The sequence below is a fragment of the Mobula hypostoma genome, chromosome 8, assembly GCF_963921235.1.
Source record: "Mobula hypostoma chromosome 8, sMobHyp1.1, whole genome shotgun sequence".
NCBI classification, from domain to species: Eukaryota; Metazoa; Chordata; class Chondrichthyes; order Myliobatiformes; family Myliobatidae; genus Mobula; species Mobula hypostoma.
Window position 1 is genome coordinate 129,063,823 of NC_086104.1, and position 21,120 is coordinate 129,084,942.

The 21,120-nt window shown below is 42.5% G+C and overlaps 3 protein-coding genes across 3 annotated transcripts in view; 2 read left to right on the top strand and 1 right to left on the bottom strand.

Moving 5' to 3' along the window:
• snrnp200 (small nuclear ribonucleoprotein 200 (U5)) overlaps nt 1-974 on the top strand; it is a 62,977-nt gene extending 62,003 nt beyond the window's left edge. The window contains exons 44-45 of the mRNA XM_063056811.1: nt 77-169; nt 556-974. Of these exons, the coding sequence (XP_062912881.1) occupies nt 77-169; nt 556-705 (243 nt within the window). The 3' untranslated portion in view covers nt 706-974. The remainder of the gene's footprint in view (nt 1-76; nt 170-555) is intronic.
• A 240-nt stretch (nt 975-1,214) lies between these two features.
• On the bottom strand, nt 1,215-13,993 carry ciao1 (cytosolic iron-sulfur assembly component 1). The gene is made up of 7 exons (XM_063056816.1): nt 13,812-13,993; nt 13,575-13,723; nt 10,355-10,466; nt 6,309-6,397; nt 4,539-4,740; nt 3,561-3,648; nt 1,215-3,106 (listed from the first exon to the last, which is right to left on the bottom strand). Exons 1-7 carry the CDS (start codon nt 13,948-13,950, stop codon nt 2,872-2,874), a joined length of 1,014 nt encoding a protein of 337 aa, XP_062912886.1. The 5' UTR covers nt 13,951-13,993; the 3' UTR covers nt 1,215-2,871.
• Nucleotides 13,994-14,051: 58 nt separating this feature from the next.
• Nucleotides 14,052-21,077, top strand: tmem127 (transmembrane protein 127). Its single transcript, XM_063056817.1, has 3 exons — nt 14,052-14,421; nt 18,286-18,450; nt 19,576-21,077. The coding sequence occupies exons 1-3, from the start codon at nt 14,181-14,183 to the stop codon at nt 19,881-19,883; spliced, it is 714 nt and encodes a 237-aa protein (XP_062912887.1). The 5' UTR covers nt 14,052-14,180; the 3' UTR covers nt 19,884-21,077.
• The last annotated feature ends 43 nt before the right edge of the window (nt 21,078-21,120 follow it).

Genomic DNA, 21,120 nt, shown 5'->3' on the forward strand with positions numbered 1-21,120 from the left:
TGAGATGTTTTCCAGATGTATATTTTTTGGTTTAAACTTTGTTTTGTTTCTCTTAACTCTATTTCATCTCCTTCAGAAACGCGAGGAAGGATGGTGGGTGGTGGTTGGTGACCCCAAGACAAACAGCTTGATATCTATCAAGAGGCTGACCCTGCAACAGAAAGCTAAGGTTTGTCTCATCTCTGCTTTAGGGAGGGAGATGATTACTTAGAAGAATTAATAGTCATGCAAGAGAGTGAATTAATATGCTAAATACCTAGTACACAGCTTATATACTTGTACATTGCCATGTGTAAACTAAATGGGAATTAGCACACTTGGGGGGGCGGGCGGGTAGAGAGAGGGGAGGGTTCCCACACAAGTCTCTTCATTTCCTTCCTGACATATTTGGATACTGAATAAAAACCAAAACTGCAAAGGAGAAGGGTACATCATTCTCTCATTGCCAATGCCAGAGGCTCACAAGCTAGCACACATACAATGAGAAAATAACCTGAAAGTAATCTTTTGCTCATAATACTGCTCTCCATCTAATATATTGTATTAATTTTTCAGGTGAAGCTAGATTTTCTTGCTCCAGCTCCCAGTACCCAACATTACACACTGTATTTCATGAGTGATGCATATATGGGCTGTGATCAGGAGTACAAATTCAGCATTGATGTCAAGGAAGCAGAAAGTGAAGGCGAGAGTGACTCTGACTAAGCAGCTGAATTGAAGTTCCGTTGCTTTGTAAAAGTGGCTGAGGCTGTGCTTGGATCCTAAAGAACCTCCAAAACGTCTCTGTAATTGTTAATACAGTATTGAGCAACTCCACTGTTTTAACTTGATAAAGAAATTGAAACTGATCTGCTTTTGTTGTAGATTATATTTTTTAGTAAATGTGTAGTTCTTTTCAACTGTGCCAAATTTCCAGGAATATATACTCTAGGTTTGAAAATTTGAAGTTGCTTATCACTGGCTGCTTCTACAGCTTATTAAATGTATCTAAAGTTGACCAAAATTGAGCCTGGGGTTTTGTAAAAAAAAATGTTAGTAATCTGTACATTTTATGTTGATCCTCAAGTCTGTGACAGATTTTTCCCTACATGTGACCGAGTGCTCCAAATAAAAAATGAAACATGCTTGTTCAATTTTTGACTTCTGTACTCCACAGATCTCAAATTCCAAGTGACAGCTAGGGTGAAAGAAATGTTACATTGATGCATTAGGGACATTTATTTAGACACAGATTTATTGAAAATCAGCCATTGGAATTGCATTGGAAGCATTAAACTGGGTTTAATGATAAGGAAATGAAATCCGGTGATTCGGATTTTCATATCCTTAAACATTTTCACAAGTTCATCTCTCTGCTAACATAGATGGTTTTTAGGAAAATGCTTTCAAGGCCTTTTTTTTTGGGTCAGTGTTACTTTCCTCTATGTCCCTGATACCCAGAAGTAAATTATGGCCATTCGTGAACAAAGCACACAACTGATCCTTTATGCCTTTTGGTAAGGCCTGAGCTGTTGCTGTACTTTACTGTGGATTACGCCATCATGCTCAGCAAGCACCGATAGGAAATAGACCCTTAATGTAAATTTCACTGCATAAGCCCTTGGCTAGGAGCTTGAGCAGAAACACTCAAAATAGCAAGTTCTGGATTTTCACTGCCTTTTGCAGGAAAGAAAGTAACTGCATTTCAAAATAACCTGACAATCTTAAAAATCATTCTTAATTCCACCCATTTTTCCAGCAAGTACCACATTCAAAGTCCTTCGACACTGAGATTAAGGGTTGAGTTATTTGCCAAAGGAACTCAATCACTTTGTGAAACATAGTATGTCTGTGCTGTTACCTTTAAGGCCAATCATTAACATTTTCTACCCACAGTATTTCAGCAATGGGCTGTGATTAAGAGGACAAATTTAACATTTATACCCATCGGCTATAGGTATGACCACTATCCCCAACCATAATTAAAACAAGATCAAGCTTCTCATTTTCCAAAAACGACACACTCTCAAATTATTAATTCCAATCCACAGAATATGAGTTCCCTTTCACTCTTAGCCAGCTGGTGGCGTAGTGGCATCAGCGCTGGACTTCCAGGTGAGAGGTCCTGAGTTCGATTCCAGCCAGCACCCTTGCACGCTTTCCATCTGTGCTGGGTTAAGAGCTGGTGATCTCTTTAAAAAAAACCTCACCCGGCAGAAGGCAATGGCAAACCACTGCTGTAACTTGCCTCGTACACGATTTCCCAATATGTCAGAGCGGCGTGGAAGGAAATCGCCCGCTAACTGGAAAATTCTGGATGCGACATACTTTTTTCACTCTTGGCCCTCAGGAGGAGGTATTTAGGTAGAATTTTACTCATTGCTCAAACTGGTTGTCAATCACAAATGATGTGGGAAGTATATCCTTTAACTGACATTAAATTGCATGTTATAATCCACACTACAAAAAAAACAATTACAGTAAAGAATTATAAAAACTAGTATGAATATTATTAAACAACCTTTTGTAGAATCACTTATAATAAATTTCAGAGCAAGAAGGGCCTGGGAGAATCAGTTTTATATCTATTGGAACATCAAGAAATAATTACATGTAATAGGTTAGGGACAAGAAGAATGTGTAATTATATTTGCAAGATCCTTTCACGTAGATCTAAAATCAACAGCAAGATAAATGAGTGCTGATAGTACTTATTGGCAAATTATACTTAATGGCAACTTAAGCCCTGTACAACATTTACTGGTAGATAGAACATCAAGTAGTAAGATTGTTAGTGCAAATTTGAAAATGGTTACATGAAGTAGTCATGGTGATTTAATAAAACTGGGCTGCTATTGCACACCACACTTGTTAATTGTTCACATAGAACAACTAATCATCAAACTTGTATCTCCAGATGTTAATGTCCCCATCATCACTACATGATGCCAAAACTCCTGCCTGTTTTGGGTTCCATGCCACACAGTTGACGTCCTGAGTGTGTGCCTTTGGGATGTGTGAAGTGAGTGAAAATGTTGGCTGGTGTGGATCTGAGCCAGGATCCTCCTCAAATATCCTGATTGCATCATCAGCACAGGCAGTTGCTAGAGAACCGGTTACGTGGCACCTGAGGGAAAAAAATAGCAGATTTTAATTAGAATTAATCATGGATTTTTTTTTTTTGAGTTTCTTAATTTTGTGAGATAATCTAGGAAAATTAAGACTTTGAGAAACCTACCTGGAGGCCAAATTTGAAATTAGGTTACAGGAAATTACAGTATTTCACAACAAATGAAGGTGATGTTCACTGCTGCACTGCATCACATCTTGGATAAATACTTGGAAGGGTGGGGATGTGGGCCAAACACAGGGAAATGGGACTAGCTGGGTGGGCACTGTAGTCAGCATGGTCTTATTGGGCCAAAGGGCCTGTATCTGCCGTACTGCTCTACGACTCTACGCTATGCCCTCTACGCATTAACAAAGCAGAGTAGTGTGTCATAATCATGCAGGAATTCTAAATGAGAAAAAAGCACTTTGTTTTTGACATGACCCAAATAAAGTGATAATTTGAAACTTACCAAGAGATGTCATAGATAGTACGTGTGTGGAACCCAGACAAGGTACAGACACATTTCCAGGACAGATCTGACCCATTGCAGACCACACCTACATTTAGAGAGAGGAGAGAGAAAGAAAAAAAAATCACAGAACACATAACCACCTACAGCACTCACAGGCTGATGCCATTATACAAGGTACCAAAGCTCTTAAGGCTTCAAGAAACCTTATTCTTGAAGGAAGCAACAAGAAAACATTCTCCCTGCAGACTGATCTGATTTGCTGGATGTAAAATATGATAATCATTGTGCAATTCAGCTTCAGCAATCTCAGCCACAAATTAGTCCCTTCACAGTAAATATTCAATCAAGATAATCCTTGCATAAACTTACTAAAAATTTCATAAAACATAGGAGAGGAAATAGGCCAAGTCTGCTCTGCCATTCCATCATAGCTGACCAACCATCCCTTTCAACCCCAATCTCCTGCCTTCATACTGTAACCTTTGACAGTCTTACTATCAACGTCCACTTTAAATATACCCCTAATTTGACTTACATAGGCATTGGTAGCAATTAATTCCAGATTCACCACCCTCTAGTTAAAGGAAATTCATCCTCATCTCTGTTCTAAAGAGATGTTCTTCTATTCCGAGCCTTTGCCCTTTGGTCCTAGACTCCCCCACTACAGCAAACATCCTCTTCACATCCATTCTATCTGGGCCTTTTAATATTCAAATGGATTTCAATGAGATTTCTCCCAGCTCACCCATTCTTCCAAAGCCCGGCAATTACAGGCCCAGAGCCATCAAATGCTACTCGTACATTAACTCTTTCATTCCCAGGATAATTCTCATGAACCTCCTCTGGACCCTCCAGTAATTTACTCCTCATTCTCCTATTCATATCCAGTATGCCTGATTTACCCCATATATATATTTTTGCCCTTGCATCTAACAAAGATTAAGAACTTTGTTGCATCGAGTTTAATTTATTTACCTTGTTCATTACCAGGGCTGTATGCTTTCCAAATTTTCACAGTTTTGTCATCACTACAAGATGCGAGATGGTCCCCTGTTTTATCAAAAGCGATGCTCCAGACTGTGGACTCATGACCTTCCAGGGTGTTGGTACAGATCCAGTCATCGTCCTCCTCCTTGTAAAGTTTAATGCTGTTGTCGTAACTTCCAGAAGCCAGCAGCTTGTGTAGAGTTCAGAAATACTGATTAAACATCCAGAACTGATCAATCGCATTGTTATGCTAATATTCAACGTCTTCAAATATGAACAAAATAAAATCCGCGACGCTGGAGATCCAAGCAACACACACACACACGCACAATGGAGGAACTCATTCCACCAGGCAGCATCTATGGAAAAGAGAACTGCCGACGTTTCGGGCGGAGACCCTTCAGCAGGACACTTGCAATCGACGCCTCAGGCCCAGACCCTTCAAATATAAATGGACTGCACATGGTAAATGACTGGACCATGAACAGAATCGATGTTCAGTGAGACCTTCCAGAACTCCCTGAAAGTAGCTGCACAAGTTAACAGGGTGGTAACAGAAAGAAGGGAGTGGAGTCCTGCCTCGTTACAGAGAGTAAGAGGCGGCTATGGAGAGGGTGCAGAAGATGTTTACCAGGATGCAGCATGGATTAGAGGAGATGTGCTAAAAGGACAGGTTGGACATATTTCAGTTGTTTTCTCTGGACTGGCTGAAGCTGAAGGGAGGCCCGATAGAAGTTTACGTTTATGAGGGGCAGACAGAATCTTTTCCCCAGGGTCATAATATCTTATTGCAAGCGGGATGGAGACACGTCTCTATCAAAGGAGATACAAGGTGCTCCTTCCCTCCGCTAGCCCACAGGTCACCTTTGGGCAAGGTGTAGTACCTGCTTAGCACCCACCCCACCCCCACCAATCAGGAGCACATCACAAGTCCTGGTAATGCGACCACTGATGCCAATCTATGAAGAGTATTGATAGTGGTTAGTGTCACCTGTCTTGTAAAGACGCTGCCCAGAAGGTGTCAACAGTAAGCTACTTCTCTAGAGAAATTCACCAAGATCACCAACGTCATACAACATGGCACATAATGAAAATGATGATGGTAATGTCTAATACTAGGTGGAATGTATTTAAATCGAGGTGGGGTAGTTCAAAGGAGATGTGCATGACAAGTTTTGTTTCATTAACACACAGAGCACAGTGGGTGTCTTAAATGTGCTGCTAGGGTGTGGTGAATCAGAATCAGGTTTATTATCACTGACAAATGTTGTGAAATTTGTTGTTTTGCAGCAGCAGTAATAACTTATTACAAGTTACAACAGTAAATAAAAAATAAATAAGTAGTCCAAAGCAAGAGCAAATTAGCGAGGCAGTGTTCATGGGTTCGCAGACCATTCAGAAATCTGATGAAGGGGAAGAAGCCTGCCCCTCAAGTTCCAGCTCCTGTACTTCCTCCCTGATGGTCGTACTGGGAAAAGGGCATGTCTACAGGCAAATACGACAGGCGTTTACAAGGCTCTTAGACAGGCACATGAATGAAGGGATATGGACTTACTGTACGTAGGCAGAGAGGTTAGCTTGTAGTCCTTTAATTACTTGTTTAATTAGTTCAACACAGCATCCTAGGCCAAAGGGCCTGTTCCTGTGCTATACTGTTTTATGTTTCATCCTGGCTTGCTCGTTGTATTGCAGTATAATCGCAATTAAATAAGAACTTCTAGAAACCTGTGAAATTCATTTCTCACTGGAAACTCTTACCTCTCCATTTGGATGCCAGATCACGTGCTTGACATCTTGCGTATGAGCATTTAATACACTCACACATTCATAATCCTCATCCTCATCCACTACAACAAAAAAAAATAAGTTAGCAGTGTGTGTGGGAGGGAGGGGGGAGAGACATCTCGTTTACAGAGCAGTTTCCAATTCATGAATACAAAAATACATGGCAGCCAGGGACCTTATAAAACATATGTATTATTGATCCAACTGTGATGTATTTTTATGATATTTTCTTTTTGTAAAATTCTCTTAAAATCATTGATACTGTGGAATGCTGTACAACAGTATAGATTTAAGAGCAGGCCCATCAACTTGTTCCAGCAATCAATCACATAATTCTGTAACATTTACTGGTCTTAAATTCATTTTGTAGAACAGAGAGACGTAGAAGTATATATGTTGTTCCTTGAAAGTGGCATTACAAGCAGATAGGGTGGTAACGGTACGCTTGTCATAGTCAGTCAGGGAACTGAATATAGAAGCTGGGATGTCACGTTGCAGTTGTACAAGACATCAGCGAGCCAGAGTTGGAGTATCGTGCTCCGTTTTGGTCAAACTGCTATAGGAAAACTGGAAAAGAGCATATAAAAGACTTATAAGGATGTTGCCAGGAGTTGGACTGAATTATACAGAAAGGTTGGGCAAACTAGGACTTTATAGATTAGAGTGCAAAAGACTGATCTTACTGCAGTATAAAAATACAGGAGGGGCATAGGCAGAGTTTTTTTCCCCCAGGGTGGGGAACTAAGACCTAGAGGGCACAGGTTTCAGGTGAGGAGAAAGATTTAAAAGAAACCCAAAGAGCAACTTCTTCCATCCAGAGGTCAGTATAAAGAATAAGCTGCCATAGGAACTGGTTGAGACAGGTACAATAATGTTTAAAAGATATCTGGACAGGTACATAGATAGAAAAAGTTTAGAGGAATATGCACCAAACATGGGCAACCTTAGTCAGCACAGATCAGTTGGGCAGTAGGGTTTATCTTCCTGTTATATGACACTATAGTTGGGAATGTTTTCCCCTGCAACAAAGGAGGCCGAGGAATGACCTATAGAGATCTCCCCCCTCAGGATAGGGGAGTCTGAAACTAAAAGACACGCGTTTATGAAAAGAGGAAGATTTACTTGTGGAGTCACATATTCCACTCAACATCTGGTGGGTATGTAGAATGATCTGCCAGAGGAAGTGGTAGAGGTAGTTACAATTAGGTTAATAAAACATGTACATGAATAAGATCTACAGTACTGTACACACGTAAAAAATTCATAAAGTGAAGATGCTTTCAAAAATAAATAAATAACTTCCTAAATACCGATAATTTTACTATAGAAAAGCAGTAAACAGTTTTTAAAAAACTAGATTAAATCAATATTTGGTGTGACCATCCTTTGCCTTTAAAACTGCATCAATTCTCTCGGGTACACTGTCGTACAGTTTCACAAGAAAATTGGCTGGAAGGTTGTTTCAAGCATCCTGGAGAACGTGCCAGGTTCTTCTGCAGACTTCAGCTGTCTTGCTTGCTTCTGTCTCTACAATAATCCCAGATGACCTCAATGATGATGAGTTCAGGGCTCTGTGGAGGTCATACCTCAATTTCCTTTCCCTGAAGGTAGTTCTTTTGACTACGGTCAGGTGTTTGGGGTTGTTGCCCTGCTGCATAAAGAAGTTGGGTAGATAAGGCGCCTCCCTGATGGTATTGCATGATGAATGAGCATCTGCTTGTACTTCTCAATATTTAGGATTCCATTAATCCTGACCAGATCATGAGCTGCATTTATAGAAATGCAACCCCACACCTACAGGAAACATCACTGTGCTTCACTGCCGGCTGCAGACACTCATCCACATCGTTCTGTCCAGCTCTTATACAGACAAACTGCCTCCTGCTTGAGCCAAGAATTTCAAATTTTGACTCAGTCAGTCCAGAGCACTTGCTGCCATTGTTCAGCACCGCAGTCCTTGTGTTTATGTGCATAGACAAGTCTCTTGGTTTTGCTTCCACTTCAGAGGAATGGCTTTTTGACAGCAACTCTTCAATGAAGACCACTACTGACAAGACTCCTCTGGACTGTATCCAGGTTCCAGTGGTTTCTGAGAGTTCAGAACTGATGATTCAGGACAGATGTCAGTTTGATGTATCTCTCATCTGCTGCACTTAACTTCCGTGGTTAACCACCACGTTTCTGGTCCTCAACCCTGCCCATTTCCTTGTGCTTCTTCAAAAGAGACTAGACCAATGATCCTTCTAATCTGTAATTACCAGTGTGCACAAAAATCTTGTGTTGTGCAATTTTTTACCCAGTGACAACATGTGCGTGCTGAATTTTATATATAGAGGTATTCATTATAACAGCTCGCAAAACACTGTCATTAGGAACTTTAACCTCCTCTTGGTTTGATCATTTTTGCTCTCGTTCATCTGCACTCTCACAAAACATACATAGCAGGCTTGTAGTGGGTAATGAAGGATTTTCTTGCCAGGACTTTTGGACACCGACCATATGTGATTGGCTTGCTAGGAAGCCTTTTAGGACTGAGATTAGGAAAAACCTCTTCACACAGAGAGTGGTGAATCTGTGGAATTCTCTGCCACAGGAAACAGTTGAGGCCAGTTCATTGGCTATATTTAAGAGGGAGTTAGATATGGCCCTTGTGGCTAGGGGGATCAGGGGGTATGGAGGGAAGGCTGGTGCAGGGTTCTGAGTTGGATGATCAGCCATGATCATAATAAATGGCAGTGCAGGCTCGAAGGGCCGAATGGCCTACTCCTGCACCTATTTTCTATGTTAAATGATGTTATAAAAAGTTTCCAAATATCGCTCTACTTCTTCTCACTTGCAAATTCTCCAGCAACTTTTGCATCTCAACAATACACGCAGCTAACACTAGTTCCTGTATTGTAGATAAATATTTCTCGTAGCTGCATGTTCCTGACCTCATGAGCTTTCGGTGTAGAGATTGCTACTGTTTCATTAAGCCATTCTGCTTTAAGTGAACGAGCAGTTCTTTTGCAACACGCACAACACGCCGGAGGAACTCAGCAGGTCGGGCAGCATCCGTGGAAACGAACAGTCAACGTTTCCACGGATGCTGCCCGACCTGCTGAGTTCCTCCAGCGTGTTGTTTTGACCCAGCATCTGCAGAGTATATTGAGTTAGCAAATCTTTTGCACTTCACGCCCTTTGCTTCTTTGGAATTTGACATAGTGAACAAATAATTTCTTCAATAAAAACAGTATAAATAAGTCAGTTCTAAAACCTGTAGACAAATCATCACAAACTCCGCATTGTCAATACCGTATCAAACACTGGAAAGCAAAATTCCTTGCTTGGGAGCCCTTGCTGATGAAGGATGACCACCTGTGTCTTGTTGCTATGCTCACTCTTGCCATGGTGTAAGATCTGATTATTTAAAGGTTAAACTGTCACGCCTGCTACACCCTCACCTTCTGGTTTCACTGTCCTTTGCCCAGTTTGATTCCTTCTAAACTAGTCGACTAGTTTAGTTCATTCAACTCAATATGTCACTGATCATTTGTTTTAATCATGCACTGGGCAACAAATGATCAGTGATGTAATAAGTTGAATGAACTAAACTTGGTCATTCAACTTGAAAATTGTCACTAAACTTGAAAACTGGTCTATTACTTAATATGCCACTTTCCTTAAAATTTCTCTGTAACATTTAATTTTTTGGAAAATGAATGTTTGGAAGTCTAAAATTTGCTCTTTTCTCCTAACACACTAAAGTATAACAACTAAATATCTGAAACAAAACTTATAGAAAAATCTCAGGTGCCTAAGACTCTTGCACAGTACTGTATTTAGTCAAACATACTTTAGATAGGCATCGTGGTTGGTATGTAGCAGTTTGGTCAAGCACTGCTGTGCTGTACAACTCTTTTGCCACTTTTTCTTCATGTAGTTTGTTGATGCATCTTACAACGTGATTTCCACTTACACAGTTCAACATATTTTCTCACCGTATCTTTATATAGACTCAATTTGCTAAATATGCTCACCTTCCCAAACCCAAACACTTTTATCCCGGCTGCATGTTGCCAGGAGATTGCCAGACGGAGCCCAGGCAACAGACTTCACTTCATTCTCATGCCCTTCCAGAGTTGTCAGGCACTGTCAAGAATAAAACACTTGGTCTAAGCATCTCAACAAACCACAAACAAGGTTTAAGAAACTCTGCTACTTTAAAGCAACTTTGCTACTTCAATATTATGCAAAAAAATTGTTCATGTCAAAGGATTCTACGATAAAAGGGTCTCAGCATGAAACATCCCACCCCATAGGCAAAGTTCAAAGTACATTTATTATCAAAGTACACATATGTCACTATAGACAACCCTGAGATTAATTTTCTTGCAGGAATACTCACTATGTCCAAGAAACACAACAGAATCAATGAAAGACACACCAAACAGGGTGGACAAATAACCAAAGTGCGAAAGACAACAAACTATGCAAATACAAAAGAACAAAAAGAGAAATAATAATAATAGATAAATAAGCAATAAATATCAAGAGTCACACACGTAAAAGTTGCTGGTGAACGCAGCAGGCCAGGCAGCATCTCTAGCAGGAGGTACAGTCGAGACCCTTTGTCAGGACTAACTGAAAGAAGAGCTGGCAAGAGATTTGAAAGCAGGAGGGGGAGGGGGAGATCCGAAATGATAGAAGATGGGAGGGGGAGGGATGGAGCCGAGAGTCAATATCAAGAGTCCATAGGTTGTGGGTAAGTTCAGTGATGGGGCAGGTGAAGTTGTCCCCACTGGTTTAAGAGCCTGATGGTTCCTGAACCTGGTGGCATGTGTCCTGAGGTTCCGCAACCTCCTTCTGATGGCAAGAAGAGAGCATGGCCTGGGTGGTGGGGGTCCTCAATGGTGGATGTGACAGTGCTCTCTGTGGATGTGCTCAATCATGGAGAAGACTTTACCTGCGACGGACTGGGCCGTACCTACTACTTTTTGTTGGATTCTCCTTTCAAGGGCATTGGTGTTTCCACACTAGGCCGTGATACAACCAGCCAATATACGCGCCACCACACATCTGTAGAAGCCTGTCAGGGTTTTAGATGTTACGCCAGATCTTCACGAACTTCTAAGCAGAGGCGCTGCCCTGCTTTCTTTGTAATTGCATTCAGCTCTGTGTTGGGCCCAGAACACCGAGGAAGTTAACGTTGCTGACTCTCTCTACTTCTGATCCCCTGACATGGGCTGGCTCATGGACATCCCGATTCCTTCCCCTGAAGTCAATAAGCAACTCCTTGGTCTTGTTTACATCAAATGAGAGGTTGTTGACGTGGTACCACTCAACCAGATTTTCAATTTCCCTCCTATATGCTGATTCATCACCACATTCGATTCGGCCAACGACAGTGTGACAGTCAGCTAACTTAAATATGGCATTGGAACTGTGCTTAGCCTCAGTCATAAGTACAAGGGCACTGTTCAACTTGCTGAGTTCATCCAGGTTTTGTGCATTGCTGAATTAAAGAACCAAGCTTGCAATACCTGTAGTTGTTCTAACATCCAATTCCTAGGATTGTTAAGGAAACGTTTTAGATAACCATAACTTAATTACAGATAACCAACAATTCACTTAAGTTTACAATTCCAGTGACAGGTTGATTTAGCTCGCCCCTTCCTGGCGCCCGTCTTCACATTACATTTCTTACTAAGATGAGTTGGGAGGAAACCGCCTAATCTACTCAAGCTTTTCTCCCAAGGAATCATAGAACAGAGAACATAAAACAGCACAGCACAGGAATAGGCCATTTGGTCCACAATGATATGCTGAACCAGATATAAAGTAAATCAAAAGCACCTAAACTCTAATCCCTCCTACCTATACCATGCCATATCCCTCCATCTTCCTGACATCCAGATGCCTATCCAAACATCTCTTTAAAGAGCCTCTAATGTACTTGCCTCTACCACCACATCTGGCAGCGCATGCCCTGCATCCACAAGCTTGAGTTAAATACTTACCCAACCCTCGCCTTCAATGCATGCCCTCTGGCATCGGACTTCTGAGCTGCTCTCTGCCCACTCTACCTAATTGTGTAAACCTCTTCCAGGTCTCCCCTCAGCCTCCAGAGAAAATAACCCAGGTTCGTCCAGCCTCTCATGATGGCACATGCCCTTTGGATCAGGTATTATCCTGGTAACACTCACAACACGCTGGAGGAACTCAGCAGGTCGGGCAGCATCCGTGGAAAAGATTGGTCGACGTTTCAGGCCGGAACCCTTCGTCAGGACTGCAGGGGGAAGCAGGGAATGTGTTTCCTAACTTTGCCATTAACTCTTTTTTTGACAATGTTACATTTGCCCAATAGCTGTGGAAGTTTGATAATTGCCCCCATTTAATGAGCTTGCTTTGTTCCAACTAGTTGTAAATTGTAGATTTTACATTGTGCTTTGTCGGGTTTGGAGGGCTTGAAAAAAAGGAAAGACTGGATAGACTGGGACTGTTTCCCTGGAGCATAAACACAAAATACTCTGCAGATGCTGGGGTCAAAGCAACACTCACAACACGCTGGAGGAACTCAGCAGGTCAGGCAGCATCTGTGGAAACGATCAGTCAACGTTTCGGGCTGGAACCCTTCATCAGGATGAAACGTCGACCGATCTTTTCCACGGATGCTGTCCGACCTGCTGAGTTCCTCCAGCGTGTTGTGAGTGTTGCTTCGACCCAGCATCTGCAGATTATTTTGTGATTATTATCCTGGTAACCCTCTTCTGCAACATCTCTGAAGCCTCAACATCCTTCTTACAGTGGGGTGACCAAAACTGCATGCAATACTCCAGATGTGGCTTTACCTGAGTTTCATAAAGTTGCAAGATGACTCCTGACTTGAACTCAATGCCTCTGCCAATAAAAACAAGCCATAAGCCATCTTAACCACCCTATCGACCTGTGTACAGACTTTCAAGGAGCTGTGAACTTGATCCCAAGATCTCTCTGCCCTGTCTCCCTGTATTTTGCCTTACCGAAGCGCAACACTCGGTATCTCAGCAAATTAAACTCTCATGAAACTAGGGAGCCAAAACTCAAAGCAGCATCACCGGCAGCTTCTCACTGGAGCCCCGGATTGCTGCACCAAGACCCCGTGAAGAGATCAATGTGCAGGGTCCAGGCACATCGGCCCATCCACCGCCGGAACGTGGGGCGCTGGCCTCGGACCCTCAGCCGCCGCCAGGGTCCCGAGTTTGGGGTGCGCTACCTCACCTCAAATCCGCTCTCCTTCTTCCTCCAGATGCAGGTGGTAGCGTCGAAGCTGACCGAGGCCAGGTAGTTGCCGCAGGGTGACCAGGACACCTTGCGGACGGTGCGCTGGTGCCCGTCCTCCAGCAGGCACTTGCACACCCAGGCGGCTCCTGCAACACAGCAAGACACGAGTGAGCAAGGCGGCGGCGGCAGGCCCCGGAGCCCCGAAGCCCCCCTCGGCCGCGCACCGACTCGCACCTTCCCTGGCCCAGATCCGCACGGCGCGGTCGCCTCCGCACGAAGCCAGCAACGTCCCGGCCGGGCTCCAGGCCACGAACCAGGCCCGGCTGTCGGGATGCGCCGGGAAGCGCGACTCGAGCTCCAACCGCCGCTTCATCGCCGCGCACAGCCCCGGAGCCGAGGGCGATTGGTTGCCGGCGCACGCAAACTCGCGCCGGAGCGCCAATCGCAGGTCGGCTTTCGGCCCCTGCCCCGCCCCCGAACAGGCGTCACGTCCGGTGTCGGCGCTATCGGTTCCGCTGGGAACGCGGAGAGCTTGGCCGGTGCCGGCCGCCGATTCCCGGGTCGGTCTTTCGCCATTATTCGCCCGGCGAGGAACGGGGAAACATGTACGGGCCGTCGGGGTCGGGTCTATCGGGGGCGCGCAGGCGACCCGGCGCCGGTGGCGCACTCCCCAAACACACGGAGCGGAGCTTGGCGTCGGCGGTACCCGGCGCGCTCTCGGTGACCGCCTTGTGCACGGCGCTGGCGGAGCCCGCCTGGCTGCGCGCCCACGGGGGCCTGTGCCAGCGACAGGAGCTCGGCGTGGCCGATGTCCTGGGCAACTTGGATTCGGCTCTGCTGGAAGGTAATGGGATGGGAGAGGCTGGCGGGCCATCGGCGGACTTCCTGCTCACTGACGGTGTCTTTGTGCGCCGGACTATAGAGATCTCCTCATTTCCCGCTGCTCCCTCTCTCCCCGACAATCAATTATGATTGCTTCACCATTAAGATGTTTCACCTTCGCTGTTTTTGTATACAAATCTCTTGTACCCAAGAATTATTAGTAATAATTATCAAGTTATCTATCATTAACAGTCCTCTGCAGTCTTGTGCATAGAAATTCAGATTCTGTGACTGAAGAACTTCCTTCTCTTCTCCATCCTGAACATCAAACTATTTGGAGACTGCAAGCTTTGGTTGTAAATGCCCCAAGCTAGGTGAAACTTAATCCCAACATCTATCCTTTTGAACTCGGTATGAGTTTTATACTTTTTTTTAATGTGCTGGAACCTCATTCTTCTATTCTCTGGAGAGAATAAGGTTGGTCTGTTTAACTCCTGTCAAAAGAACAATACCCAACGATTCCATGAATAATCTGTTGAATCTTTATGACAGTCCCTTGTTTTGTGTGTCCTTAAATAGCCCAGACCACCAGACAATTGGTGGTGTTGGGTCCCTGTGTAATTGCAGAAAGACCTCTTTGCTGTTGCTCTGAATAGGGACAAAGGGCAACAGGCCACCTGCCTTCCAAATCGCTTGCTGTGCCTCTATGTTAATTTTTGTGATTTCTAAAGCTTATTTTTAAATGCTTACTTATTTCCGCCCCTCATTCACCCAGGGCCTGTGTTTTCCACTATTTCTGGGAAATGTATAAAATTATGTGGGTCCTGGATTACTGAGGAAAGACCAAACTACCGAAGAACAAGGGACAGATATTTAAAATAATTCTCAGAATTTGTTTCATCCAGCGTATTCAGGGTCTGGAACTCACTATTGAAAGCTAAGTACCCCATCACATTTAAAAATAATACATATTTGAAGAGCTATGATCCATAAGATGATGAACCAGATGTTGGAAGGTTCAATTTATCTAGGTCGCATTTTTTCAATAGAGTTTGGAATGTAGCTCATTTACCCAGCTACATGTACTTGTGTTTCACAAATTTGAGTTTTCTTTCATAGTAACCAAAAAGGCTAATGAGGGCAGGGTGGTAGATATAGTTTGCCTGGACTTCTGTGAGGCCTTTGAGGTTCCACATGATAGGCTGCTATGAAAAGTTAGATCAAATGGCATCCAAAGGGATCTGGCTGATTGGAAACAGCCCCATCGATCTTCTGACTTCATTCTCTGAGGCCGATGTTAAGAGCATCCTTCAGGAGGGTGAACCCACGGAAAGCATCCAGCCCAAATGGTGTACCTGGCCATTTACAAAAGATACGCACTGATCAACTGGCTGGAGTGTCCACTGAGATGTTTAACCTGTCACTTCAGCAGTCTGAGGTCCACCCCTGTTTCAAACAGGCTTCATTTATATTGGTGCTTAAGAAGAACAGGGTTAGCTGCCTAAATGACTTTCACCCAGTGAAACTTACATACAGTGATGACATGGTTTGAGAGATTCGTGATGAAACATATCAACTCCTGCCTGAGAAGCAACTTGGATCTGCTCCAATTTGCTTACTGGCACGACAGATTCACAGCAGATGCCATTTTGTTGGCTCTTCACTCAACCATGGAACATCTGACCAGCAAAGATGCATATATCAGGATGTTCTTTCTCCACAACAGCTCGGCATTCAATACTGTCATCTGCTCCAAACTAATGAATAAGCTTCAAGATCTTTACCTTAATACCTCCCTGTGCGATTGTTGATTTCCTCACTTGCAGCCCCATGCAGTTCAGATTGGCAGCATCCTCAGTGATCTCCATCAGCACAGACTGGTGCACCACAGGGCTGCGTGCTTAGCCCCCTGCTCTACTCACTTTATACTTATGACTGTGTAGCTAAGCACAGTTCCAGTGCTATATTTAAGTTTGTGGATGATCACTGCCATTGACCAAATCAAAGGTGGTAATGAATCAGCATATAGGAGGGAGGTGGAAAATCTGCCTGAGTGGTGCCACAACAACAACTTCTTACTCAATGCCAGCAAGACAAAGGAGCTGATTATTGACTTCAGGAGGAGGAAACCAGAGGTCTATAAGAGTCCTCACCAGGGGATCAGAGGTAGAGAGGATCAGCAACTTTAAATTCCTCAGTGTTATTATTTCAGAGGGCCTTTCCAAGTGCAATTACACAGAAAGCATGACCCCACCTCTACTTCCTTAAAAGTTTGCAAATATTTGCCATGACATCTGAAACTTTGATAAACCTCTGGAGAGTATATTTACTGGCTACATCACAGCCTGGTATGGAAACACCAATGCCCTTGAGTGGAAAATCCTACAAGATTAGTGAATACGGCCCAGTCCATCATGAGTATACCCTCCCCATAACTGGGCACATTTACACATTGTCACAGGAAACCAGCATCAATCGTCACAGATCCCCACCACCAATGTCATTTTCTCTTGTCACTGCTACCATCAGGAAGAAGGTACAAAAGTGTCAGGACTCACACCACCGGGTTCCAAGTTTACCCGGCAACCGTCAGGCTCTTAAACCATAGGGGATGACTTCACTTGCCTCAGCACTGAATCGTTCCCACAACCAAGGACTCTTCATCTCATGTTCCTGATACTTAAGTTTTTTTTTGCTTTCTCTTTGTAGTTGTAGTTTGTTTTCCTTTGCACACTGGTTGTCTGCTCTGTTGGTGCAGTCTTTTATTGATTCTGATTATTGGATTTATTGAGTATACATGCAAAAAATGAATTTTGGTGTTCTCTATGGTGACATATATATACTTCTATAGTAAATTTACTTTCATGCTAGGAAGGAGTGTGTGATGGTAGAAAGTTGTTTTTTCAGACCGGAGGCTCATAACTAATGGTGTTCTCCAGGGTTTGGTACTGGAATCAATGCTATTTGTCATCTATATTAATGATCTGGATGGAAATTTACATATGCTTAATAAGTTTGCAAATGACACAATAATTGGTGACATAGACAGTGAAGGTGGTATCAGAAATTACGAAGTATCTTTGATCAGCTAGATAAGTGGACCAATGAAGGTTTAATTTAGCTAAGTGCGAAATGTTGCCTTTTGGGAAATGAGGATAGGACTTTCACAGTAAATGGTAGGGCTTTAGGGAGAACAGAGGTACCTAGGATTACAAGTACATGGTTCCCTGAAAGTGTTGTTACAGGGTGGTGAAGTCTTTTTGGCACACTTGCCTTCGTTAGTCAGGGTATCTGAGTATATAAGTTGTTCAAGATGTTGGTGGGGCCATATCTGGAATACCATGCTCAGTTTTGGTCACCCTGCGATAGGAAAGTTGCCAGTAAAGTGTGCACGGGAGGTTTACAGGATGTTGCTGAAACTCGAGGGACTGGTTTACAAAGAGGATTTCAGCAGGTTAGGTCTTTATTCGTTGGAGTGTAGGAGAATTGAGGGGTATTTCTTATAGAGGTGTTAAAATCATGAGGGGCAGATATGGTGAATGTTTACTCTTTGGGAAATTCAAAGCTAGAGAACATAGTTTTAAGGCGAGGGGAGAGAAAATTATCATGAATCTGAAAGGTAACTTTTTCACTCAGAAGGTGGTCAGTGTACAGAGTGAGCTGCCAAAAGAAATGGTTGAGCAGGTGTCTGCAAGTCTAAAGTAATATGGACTAGTTCCCAAATTTAAAATAGCACCAATTGCTTAATCTTGAAATTAGTTATAAATGAATGTCAAAAAGGATGTAGTTTTCAAATTATTTTTATTCTTGATATTTCTATGGAAGATTATTTTGCTTATTTTTGTTGTCTTGCGTGTGGAGATTAACTCATTTTCATTTTCTACAGAATATTGTATGAATTCTCAGACTGTGCTGCTTCTGCGGGTCATTGGTGCCTTCTGTTTCCTGGGGATTATTTGCAGTTTGTCAGCCTTTTTACTTGATGTGTTTGGACCAAAACACCCAGCACTGAAGATTACCCGCAGATATGCATTTGCACATATTCTTACAGGTCTGTTGAAGCGAAACTACGTATTTTTACATTTACCAAAGTAGGGTGTGGCTTTATTTTTGATCCTTGCACAATCATTTTGAAAGTGAAACAAAAGCAAATAGTGTAGATGCTGCACACACTGTGAACATATTTAAAATAAGATGTGCTCAGGAACTCTGATGGTGAATTGTTAAATAATCAGTACATTACTGAGAGCTGATATCATAGAAACATAGAAACATAGAAAATAGGTGCAGGAGTAGGCCATTCGGCCCTTCGAGCCTGCACCGCCATTTATTATGATCATGGCTGATCATCCAACTCAGAACCCAGCCTTCCCTCCATACCCCGTGACCCCTGTAGCCACAAGGGCCATATCTAACTTCCTTTTAAACATAGCTAATGAACTGGCCTCAACAGTTTGCTGTGGCAGAGAATTCCACAGATTCACCACTCTCTGTGTGAAGAAGTTTTTCCTAATCTCGGTCCTAAAAGGCTTCCCCTCTATCCTCAAACTGTGACCCCTCGTTCTAGACCTCCCCAACATCGGGAACAATCTTCCCGCATCTAGCCTGTCCAATCCCTTTAGGATCTTATACGTTTCAATCAGATCCCCTTGATATCGTCCTTGATCACATGATGATTTTTCAATTCGACATGGTAATATAGCACAACGCTTTCCAGTACCAGCGACCCTGGTTCAGTTCCCACTGCTGTTTGTAAGGAGTTTGTACATGCTGTCCATGACTACATGGGTTTCCTCTGGGTGCTCCGGTTTCCTGCCACAGTCCTAAGATGTACGGGTTGGTAGGTTAATTGGTCATTGTGATTAGGCTCGGGTTAAATCGGGTTGCTGGGCAGTGTAGCTCGAAGGACCGATTCCACACAGAATCTCAATAAATAAATATTAACACGCAGTGCAAATTCCCACCATCACTATGATAATAGGGAGTGGTTAAGGCTGTTTGAGTACCATAGAGTAAATTATCTTTAGGATATTCCCTCAATTACAAACATTGAATAAGAAGCTTGTTATCGTCTATCGTCTTTAGTATAGTCAGAACACTGCTTTGTTGTGAGAGTTACAGGGGATGTAACATGTCTGTTTCATGCTGCACTCACTGGCTTTCTTTGTTATTACAGTTCTCCAATGTGCCACGGTGATAGGGTTCTGCTACTGGGCATCAGAGCTGATCTTAGCACTTCAGCAGCAACACAAGAAATATCATGGCTCTCGTGTCTACGTGACCTTTGCAGTCAGCTTTTATCTGGTGGCAGGAGCTGGAGGAGCATCCATCTTAGCAACAGCTGCTAACCTCTTGCGACACTACCCAACAGAAGAAGAAGAACAAGCTCTGGAACTGCTCTCAGAAATGGAAGAGAACGAACCATATCCAGTGGAATATGAGATTGTTAATCAGTTCCAACCTCCCCCTGCATACACACCTTGATTAGCAGGACATATTACAATTTTTCACTTTTAAGTCTATCATCATTTGATTCTTTGAATTTGTACTTTACCTTAGTAGATTTTTACCTAGAGCAGCTGCCTCTCCTCTCTGACCACTTATCATTTGTGCAACTCAGCTTAAAGCTTGCTGGTAAAATGGAGGTCAGGAGCTGCAGTCATCTTAAAGTCAGATGTTTGCTGATTTTTCTGCTCCCTTGCTGTTCAAGGGATGATAGTAGCCTTCTGCAGATGGGTGGGGGAGATGCAAATCCTTCCATGTAAGTAAAATACATCTTCATAACTATTTAAAGAGGCAGTATCTTTTTAAACTAAATCTAAATTTGAAATGTAAATTTTAAGTTGTTTTCCCCCAGAGCTTTTAAACAAACTAAAATTATGTTTCATTTCATAAGTAATTAACATGTTCAAATTATTTTAGAAGGATTTTAACTGGCAAATTTCTTGTATTAGACAAGGAAACTTTATTCTCATAGCTTATTGTTATCTATTCATTCTCACTGTACAGTGTCTTAATACTAGGAAATATTTTTTCATTCATTCAGTTGAAAAGTGCCAGTCCCAAGTTTAAGGGAACCTATCAACATTTGTTAGAGAGGGGTTACTAGACAAATCTATATTGTGAACAGCCAAGTGATTTATATAAGATTGTGCTTCTGACTACATAATATTCAAAGTTTGATCCGTCATTGGTAGAAGCCTATTACCCTTCCCTAATGTCACAAAGATAGAAAAAGCACTTTATTAGATTGGGTTTAGAAATGATTTAAAAATCTTGCATTTATACAGCACCTTCTAACATAGCAAACATTCAATGCGCCTTGCATCAAAAGATAAAATTGGTCAAATAACGAAGGAAGATGAAGAGGTAAAGTGGAAAAGTTAAGTGGGAGAATTTCATTTTCTTTCAATTCACACAAATCTTGACAGAGATGTTTTGATACACAGGTTTTTGTACATCAGTTGATGTGAAAAAATATCAACATTGTTCACCTCAAACATTTGATACTGATATCAAAAGTTTATTAGTTTAATGAATGTAATGTGAAGATATACAATGGGACCCATCTGATACAGACATATTAATGAGGCTCAAGTGAAATAGGAATTTAATCATGCTACTTTTTAATCAATTGTTTTACCAGTTAACTATGAAATAAATTTTACATTAGAATTATGATGACTGATCAATTATATTTGTTTTCCAATATAAGCAATCT